Here is a 9,563-nt window from a genome sequence, read left to right as displayed (position 1 = left end):
TCTCCTCCACATCCCTTTTAATTGGAGAATGTGATTAGTGGAGGAGGAGGAAAAAGAGAGGAAGTGAAGGAAGGAGACTAATGTTATCAAACAGACTACTGTCATGATTGTGATGATTAAGGCCTTTTGTGACTTGGCACTCAGACACCTCACGATTATCTGAATGGTGAGTGGTGCATGAACAGGTCTTGTGGTGGCTGGTAGCCTAGTGGTTAAAAGTGTTGGGCCAGTAACTGAAAAGTCCCTGATTCAAATCCCCAAGCTAAAAATCTGTCATGTCCTTGAGCAAGGAAGTTAACCCAAATTACACCTGTAAATGCTCTCTGGATAAGAGCATCTGCTAAATGACTAAAATGTATAAAAATATGACTAGTGTGTATAGCCTATACAAATGTTAAGATAGAAATACATAATGTCCAATGGTTAACTAACGTCAATTACTATTTTGCCATATATAGCCGCTTCAGATTATTTGATCAATCGGACGAATTCGTCAACAAATATATTTGTTCAAACAGTGCAAGTAGCATGGGGACGTGACTTTGCTTGTTGTGTCTACACTACGTTGCGCCGCTTTCCGCACCGGGCGTGGGTCCGTTTCGTGCGCGCAGGCACAGACACAAATGCAGAGAGCGCCACCAACGAGAGCTCTCCGCTGCCCACCGCGCCGTCTGTGAAGTGAAAATGGGTATCGAAAAGGAGAATTACGAGACGAGTATTATCATGGACGAGGACGAGTTCAACAGATCAATAGAACCGATTTTGTCGAAAAAAGACAAAGTTTACGCGGCGATCCCAGACCGAGATCCCAATGACATAAATGCGCACTTAAAGGTAAACTACTGTATCAGTGTATCAGCGCACCGTGCGCTCCGGTTTTCACAAAGTTAACTCCAGTGGACGGAATTGTAGATCAATACTTTCGTTATTGTAGTTTTACCATATGTAATAAACTAATCATAAGCAAACAAATATATGAATGCACAATAAATGCAAATGTCATGCGCCATTGCCTGTGTGTTTAGTTTCCATATTGGCTGTACACTCCTGCTAATATGTTTGTTTGGACAGAATAGGACAAATGGGTATGTGAGTGAGTCCATGACTGATTCCTGACAAGTGCTTGTTTCCTTCCCCAGGTTGGTTTTGACGATGTGATCGCAGAGCCCAGTTCCAGCCACAGCTTCGACAGAGTATGGATAGGAAGTCACGCCGTCTTCGAACTGTTCAAATATGTATTCTACCGAATACTGACCACCATCCTCGCCGTTCCCATGGCATTTATCATCGGGATAGTCTTCGGGGTCCTCGGCTGTATTCATATTTGGTAGGAACACAACACATGCTATCTTGTTGTTTCAGAGCTTGGCCCAGCGCCACATTTTCCATTGACTGCTCTGCTGCCTATTTGTTTTGACCCATAGTAGACAGTTTGCACAAAAAGACCAGTAGGCATACTGACGTATATATTCATACAATTAATGTCATATGTAGGCTACAACTATGAATGTGTTGTCATTGTTTTTACTTTATTTGGGCAATTAAGTCACAGCTTTTCCATACATAGGCCTATGTTCCATTATGTGCTGTATGCATGCCAGTGGACACAGTGGTTAGGTTGAAGGAAAACCATGCGACTCCTGACATTCACAAATTCCGCCTAAGAGTCAATTAGATAAGGGGCTGCTTGCTAAAACAACACCAGATCTGTGCCCAAGTGAGGCACTTTATGGAAAGTTGGGAGGAATGCAGTGTTCAGCTGGTAATGGAAAAAAGCCCCCATAACCCCTGCCAGATAGCTGGCATTCTATTCTGCCTTGCAGCACTGTAGGCCTGTTTTTAGAGAAGAGTGGGACATTCCACTAGAATAGATAGGCTACAGATTTATTGTGGGCATGTTTTGTGGGCATGTCACAAAGTAACTCTAATATGACCTTTAGTACAGATTATGGTCTAGTTTCCCCATATCTCAATGTCTCAGTCTCTCTGAAGAATAGATTTTGCCAAAAGTCAATGGTTGGATCTCAAATGGCACCCTGTTCCTTACAGAGTGCACTACTTTTGACCACTGCCCATAGGGCTTTAATAATGTTGACATACTGTTTTACCCATTTCATATGTATATACTGTATATACTGTATTCTGGTCAAGGCCATACAATTCTTCAGATATGCTACCTATTCTATCCATAAACTGTCAACATTTTCTATACATCTATACATCCCATACAGCCTTATTCTAAAATGTCCTTATCAATCTTCACACGATACCCCATAATGACAAAGAAAAAACAGTTTTTTAGAAATATTAACAAATTTATTAAAAATAAAAACTGAAATATCACTTTTACATTTGTATTCAGACCCTTTACTCAGTACTTTGTTGAAGCATCTTTGGCAGCGATTACAGCCTTGTGTTGTCTTGGGTATGACGCTATAAGCTTGGCACACCTGTATTTGGGGAGTTTCTCCCATTCTTCTCTGCAGATCATCTCAAGCTCTGTCAGGTCTGCACAGCTATTTTCAGGTCTTTCCAGAGATGTTTGATCAGGTTCAAGTCCGGGCTCTGGCTGGGCCAGAACAAGGACATTCAGAGACTTGTCCAGAAGCCACTCCTGCATTGTCTTGGCTGTATGCTTAGGGTCGTTGTCCTATTGGAAGGTGAACCTCTGCCCCAGTCTGAGGTCCTGAGTGCTCTGGAGCGGGTTTTCATCAAGGTTTTCTCTGTACGTTGCTCCGTTAATCTTTCCCTCTATCCTGACTAGTCTCCCAGTCCCTGCCTCTGAAAATCATCCCCACAGCATGATGCTGCCACAGCCATGCTTCGCCGTAGGGATGGTGCCAGGTTTCCTCCAGATGTGATGCTTAGCATTCAATCTTGGTATCATCAAACCAGAGAATGTTGTTTCTCATGGTCTGAGAATCCTTTAGGTGCATTTTAGCTAACTCCAAGCGGGCAGTCATGTGTCTTTTACTGAAGAGTGGCTTCTGTCTGGCCATTCTACCATAAAGGCCTGATAGGTGGAGTTCTGCAGAGATGGGAGAACCTCCCAGAAGGACAACCATCTCCACAGAGGAAGTCTGGAGCTCTGTCAGAGTGACCATCGGGTTGTTGGGCAGCTCTGGCCAAGGCCCTTTTCCTCCATTGCTCAGTTTGGCTGGCGGGGCCACTTCTAGGAAGCGTCTTGGTGGTTCCAAACTTCTTCCATTTAAGAATGATGGACGCCACTGTGTTCTTGGGGACCTTCAATGCTGCAGAAATGTTTTTGGTACCCTTCCCAAGATCTGTGACTCAATACAATCCTGTTTCAGAGTTCTACTTATGTAAATAAGGTCTGTTTTTTTATTTTTATGTCAGGGTTTTCACCTCTGGTCATTCGAGTCAAGTGCAGGAGAGCAGAGAATAGGTGATCAGGCGACTTTATTAGCCAAGAGCAACAAACAGACGGGAGCAAACAGCTACAACTCAAGCCAACCGGCAAACGTGACAAGCGCAAAATACCGTCAATAATAACAATAAGATTCACCAATAATTCCCCAAAGAGGGTACAGGCAATGCCCAGGGTGAAAAACCAGACTAGTGCGATGCAACAAACACAAAACAAAACAATTCCACACAAAGACATGGGGGGAACAGAGGAATATATATATGCAGTGTGATTAGGGAATGTAAACCAGGTGTGCAGGGAACAAGACAAAACAAATGGAACAATGTAAAATGGAGCGGCGATGGCTAGAAGGCCGGTGACGTCGACCACCGAACACCGCCCGAACAAGGAGGTATGACGACTTTGGCGGAAGTCGTGACATTTCAATTACATTTGCTAGAAATTCTAAAAATGTGTTTTCACTTTGTCATTATACGGTATTGTGTGTAGATTGATGAGGAAATGTTTTTATTTAACCCATCAAGGCAATATTATTTAATCCATTTTAGAATAAGGCTATAACACAACAAAATGTGGAAAAAGTCAAGGGGTCTGAATACTTTCCAAATACACTCTTATACTCTGGACTTTGCTTGTTCTAAAGTTTTTCGATTTCTTAATTCCATTCTTTTACTTTTTAGATTTGTGTGCATTGTTGTGTATTGTTAGATACTACTGCACTGTTGGAGCTAGGAACACAAGCATTTTGCTACACACACGATAACATCTGCTAAATATGTGTATGCGACCAATAAAATGGGATTTGATTTGAAAAGTAGGGCTTTATATCAGGAATAGGGTGCCATTTGTGATGAGGAAGAGTCCGTCTGCACTGTCTGTCACAGCTTTTATGGAGGATGAGCAATTGAAATATGGCTTTGGTGACATAGCAGAGATCAGTAGAGTTGACCCTGTGGCTGGGATGTGTCTGATAGATAGTGTCACAAGATGTAGTGGCACTAAAGAAGGCACTATAATAAAAACGCATTATGTAGCCGTATACAGTCAAATAGAAATACAACAATCACTAGATAGGTGCAGTGAAATGTGTTGTTTTACATTGGTCAGCAATAGTAGTATGGCACCTCTGGAGCAAATTAGGGTTAAGTGCCTTGCACAAGAACACACAGACACATTTTTCACCTTGCTGTCGAAGGGTATTCAAAACCGTGACCTTTCGGTTACTGGTCCAATAGCTCTAAACGCTATGCTTCCTTCTGCCCTTAATACGTACTGCAGGCTCCAAGCATTCATAAAGTCTGCATTAACTGTTTATGCACATCCAAAATGGACAAAGTAAGAGGATCAAGAAGGCTGTGTTAGAATTCATGTTGCAAGGTACTCTGGACTCTGCAGCAAACGGAACTTGTTAGGAACACCTCATGCAACTGATATTACACCCCAGCACAAGGCTAAATGTTCCCCGTAATGTAATATGTATGCAGGTAATACTTATGCCTACACATTCTGTGCATTTGAAGAATGCTGTGTGTGCGCGCAATGCAAAGTGAAACCTGTTTTTGTGGTCCTCCTCCTTCCAGGGTGTTGATACCGGTGGTGCGGAGCTGTCTGATGGCCCTGCCCTCTGTCCAGGTGGTCTGGAGCAGCCTTACAGACATTTTTGTCACCCCCCTCTTCCACAGTATGGGCAGGTGTCTGTCCTCTGTCCACGTCAAGGCCATGGACATCTGATAGAGTCTTTCCTTCCCTGTTATGGGGGTTAAGAAGTTAAAGGACATCTTCACTTCTTTTTTTTCTTTTTTCTTTTTTTTTACCTATGTCTAAGCGGAAAAACAAGTAAATAATTTGAGGTAAACTTAAAAAAGTGAAGATGTCATTGACCTATGTTTGCGTTGAAATATATAAGCTGTTTATAAAGTCAACATCGACACACCGTGTGGTGGAATTGTGGTAGAGCATATAAGTGCAACTGATAAGTTACGAGCGCTCATAAAGGGTGATTGGGGTCAACTTCCCTTTGACAACGCCACAGCACCATCTGAGTAATAAGATGATCCAACATGATCATTTATGTCATTTGGGAATTTCAAGATTCTCATGATAAGTCGTAATGTCCACTATTCATAGAAGTGGTTGTGTGGCATTTCTAAGCAATTTTGATGTATTCTGCCAAAAGGACAATTGTTCAGTTGTGACCAAAATAAATGATTATCATTCCATTATTGTGATGCTAAAAATAACTGTTTTAATCATAAAGGATCAGATCACGGCCAAACAGTATATTGGCCAGTTAGGCATCACACCATTCCTGGCATCAGACATGTAACGTCTGTGTAGTTTCTGCTTTTTATGTGTTGTGGATATACAGCAGAGGATTCAGATGGGATTTGAATGAATGAATTTGTTTTCTGTAAGAGAGTGTACACTGATCCTAGATGCTGAGATGCAGCTTATACTTCTGCAGCCTTATTTTGCTGCTGCTGTGTTAATCTCGCAGTGCTTTGGATACATTTTGGGCATTTGCTTGTACACAAAGACAACCTACCTAGTAAAGACCTAAGACAGTTGTATATATTTTGAACAGAAGCTAATATAATAAACAAAAGGGTGGGTTGTCGGAGTATTGGCTTTCTAACTAATTATTTATGCACAATTGCCATGTGTTCTTGACGGTCCATGTTTCTGTGAGTCGTGAAAAAACTGGACAGAACTTGTATGTTAAGTATCTAAGATGAGTTTTACTACTCTGGTTTATTCTATACAGTCAGGTACATGGTCGTAGGCCTAGGTGCTGCTGAGCTTTCTGTAAGCCGTGGAGCAACTAGCTTGCTTTATTCTTTGATGTCTGAACCCAAATGTGGAGAGAATCTAGCAGATAGTGCCACCAGTTCTTCACAACTTATCGTATAATACATCACACAAAACCTTGGCTTCATCCAAAATGGCACCCTATTCCCTAAAAAGTAGTGGGCTGTATAGGGTATGGGGTGTCATTTCAGAGGCACCCATGTGCTTTGTTTTAATGGACAACCAAACGCAGCGATTCTGTCAGTAACTTCTAATCGTTTGGCTAAGCTAGGCAGTTGACAGCCTGCCAGCCAATAGACCATGTCTGTACTTGGCTGAGTTATCTCTTCAGTGCTTGGAGGTGTGATTGTGCAATAGAGCACACAGGTGTGGAATTATTTTTTTTAATGGAGCAAAAATGGTAAATGGCATGATGTGATTCTAATTGAGCTCAACAAACGAGACTTATTCTTTGATTTGTAAAAAAGTACCAAAAGTTTCCTATTCTGCATCAAATAAAGATAAGTATTTGTAAAAAATGTTCTGAGTATTGCTGCGTGTCTCTCTGTCATAGAAAATTATGACAACTGTGATAGGAGGGCGGGGATATGTTTCTCAGTTTCAGAGAGAAAAGTGAGAGAGAAAAGTTGTAAATCACTGAGCTGGTCTGATTGCATAAGACACTTTCCTATACAGAAAGAAGAAGAACTGCCTCTACCTGACCCGGTGGGTCTATTGCAACACGACCTGGGGCTCTGCTGATAATCTACAGGTTTACACAGCACAATACTGATTTGGTAGAATATGGAAGAATATTCCATACCAGAATATTCCATACTGATAATAACCTATAGGGTTACATAAATACAGCATTTTACTGACTTGGTGGAATGTAAGGAATATGCCATACTGATATTTACAGTTAGAAATTTACTGGGGTGGGGGGTTGGTCCAAAATAGGGGAGTCATACTTTTTTAAAATTATTATTTGGGAGGGTTGTGTGGTTTTTTATTGGGTACAGTGGAGGATAGTGCACATTTCCCCAGGTTATTCTCCCTTTTGCAGGTTTTATGATATAATTTCTTCCATCCTAGCCAAATGTACTCTTCTGCTTACCCACGCCTCCCCTATCAAGGTGATTTGGTACTTCTCTTATGCATTACGCTTTTCTGCTTGCTTACTATACCACAGGTCAATGTAGTCTACCAGTCTAACAATCCATCTGCCCTCTATCTACAATTCTACAATTCATTGTGAAATAGTGGTGGGTGGATCGTTTGTCCAGATCTGCAATAGGCTGACTAGCAATCATACCACACATAAAATCATTAAAGGTTGCAACTATTTTCAACATAGATCCACAATAACATAGAGAAATAGCTGATAGGCAGCATAGAGGTTACATGTGTCATTGTGCATGAAAGAACATTGAAGACATGAGACACACAGCTCAAATAGCTCCCCCATTGATCTTGGTTAGGGACAATAAAAATGTCCTACCTATAAACTAGCCTACAACACCACAATGCAATGAATAATAGCATTATTGTTTTCAAGTGAGTTCAAAATTCTACTCTAGGTTGTAAACTGCAGTGAAAATGTAATTTGAGTAACGGTGCAAAATCCCTGTGATGTGAATGTCTGATTCCATTTGGATCAGTTGTGGGTTAGACTACTGCAATGCTCTATTTTCCGGCTACCCGGATAAAGCACTAAATAAACTTCAGTTAGTGCTAAATACCGCTGCTAGAATCCTGACTAGAACCAAAAAATTTGATCATATTACTCCAGTGCTAGCCTCTCTACACTGGCTTCCTGTCAAAGCAAGGGCTGATTTCAAGGTTTTACTGCTAACCTACAAAGCATTACATGGGCTTGCTCCTACCTACCTCTCTGATTTGGTCCTGCCATACATACCTATACGTACACTACGGTCACAAGACGCAGGCCTCCTAATTGTCCCTAGAATTTCTAAGCAAACAGCTGGAGGCAGGGCTTTCTCCTATAGAGCTCCATTTTTATGGAACGGTCTGCCTACCCATGTCAGAGACGCAAACTCGGTCTCAACCTTTAAGTCTTTACTGAAGACTCATCTCTTCAGTGGGTCATATGATTGAGTGTAGTCTGGCCCAGGAGTGGGAAGGTGAACGGAAAGGCTCTGGAGCAACGAACCGCCCTTGCTGTCTCTGCCTGGCCGGTTCCCCTTTTTCCACTGGGATTCTCTGCCTCTAGCCCTGTTACGGGGGCTGAGTCACTGGCTTGCTGGGGCTCTCTCGTGCCGTCCCTGGGGGGGTGCGTCACCTGGGTGGGTTGATTCACTGTTGTGGTCGGCCTGTCTGGGTTCCCCCCCCTTGGGTTGTACCGTGTCGGAGATCTTTGTGGGCTATACTCGGCCTTGTCTCAGGATGGTAAGTTGGTGGTTGAAGATTTCCCTCTAGTGGTGTGGGGGCTGTGCTTTGGCAAAGTGGGTGGGGTTATATCCTTCCTGTTTGGCCCTGTCCGGGGGTGTCCTCGGATGGGGCCACAGTGTCTCCTGACCCCTCCTGTCTCAGCCTCCAGTATTTATGCTGCAGTAGTTTATGTGTCGGGGGGCTAGGGTCAGTTTGTTTATCTGGAGTACTTCTCCTGTCCTATTCGGTGTCCTGTGTAAATCTAAGTGTGCGTTCTCTAATTCTCTCCTTCTCTCTTTCTTTCTCTCTCTCGGAGGACCTGAGCCCTAGAACCATGCCCCAGGACTACCTGACATGATGACTCCTTGCTGTCCCCAGTCCACCTGGCCATGCTGCTGCTCCAGTTTCAACTGTTCTGCCTTACTATTATTCAACCATGCTGGTCATTTATGAACATTTGAACATCTTGGCCACGTTCTGTTATAATCTCCACCCGGCACAGCCGGAAGAGGACTGGCCACCCCACATATGCTCTCTCTAATTCTCTCTTTCTTTCTCTCTCTCGAAGGACCTGAGCCCTAGGACCGTGCCCCAGGACTACCTGACATGATGGCTCCTTGCTGTCCCCAGTCCACCTGACTGTGCTGCTGCTCCAGTTTCAACTGTTCTGCCTTATTATTATTTGACCATGCTGGTCATTTATGAACATTTGAACATCTTGGTCATGTTCTGTTATAATCTCTACCCGGCACAGCCAGAAGAGGACTGGCCACCCCACATAGCCCGGTTCCTCTCTAGGTTTCTTCCTAGGTTTCGGCCTTTCTAGGGAGTTTTTCCTAGCCACCGTGCTTTTACACCTGCATTGTTTGCTGTTTGGGGTTTTAGGCTGGGTTTCTGTACAGCACTTTGAGATATCAGCTGACGTACGAAGGGCTATATAAATAAATTTGATTTGATTTGATTTGATTTACTCTAGACAGTTTATACGGTCCAGAAA

The 9,563-nt window shown here is 42.9% G+C and overlaps 1 protein-coding gene across 1 annotated transcript; it reads left to right on the top strand.

The window, feature by feature from the left end:
- The first annotated feature begins 589 nt into the window (after nt 1-589).
- Nucleotides 590-6,706, top strand: LOC123993101 (caveolin-2-like). The gene is made up of 3 exons (XM_046294889.1): nt 590-834; nt 1,140-1,327; nt 4,969-6,706. Exons 1-3 carry the CDS (start codon nt 685-687, stop codon nt 5,117-5,119), a joined length of 489 nt encoding a protein of 162 aa, XP_046150845.1. The 5' UTR covers nt 590-684; the 3' UTR covers nt 5,120-6,706.
- Nucleotides 6,707-9,563: the final 2,857 nt, after the last annotated feature.

The sequence above is a fragment of the Oncorhynchus gorbuscha genome, linkage group LG02, assembly GCF_021184085.1.
Source record: "Oncorhynchus gorbuscha isolate QuinsamMale2020 ecotype Even-year linkage group LG02, OgorEven_v1.0, whole genome shotgun sequence".
Taxonomy (NCBI): domain Eukaryota; kingdom Metazoa; phylum Chordata; class Actinopteri; order Salmoniformes; family Salmonidae; genus Oncorhynchus; species Oncorhynchus gorbuscha.
This window is presented reverse-complemented; position numbering and strand designations above follow the sequence as displayed.

Excerpts from the sequence above, each read along its gene's own strand:
- LOC123993101 (XM_046294889.1), top strand. The coding sequence starts at position 685 with ATGGGTATCGAAAAGGAGAATTACGAGACGAGTATTATCATGGACGAG. Across the intron at positions 835-1,139 it reads ACATAAATGCGCACTTAAAG|GTTGGTTTTGACGATGTGAT; the intron begins GTAAACTACTGT and ends TTCCTTCCCCAG. Across the intron at positions 1,328-4,968 it reads CTCGGCTGTATTCATATTTG|GGTGTTGATACCGGTGGTGC; the intron begins GTAGGAACACAA and ends TCCTCCTTCCAG.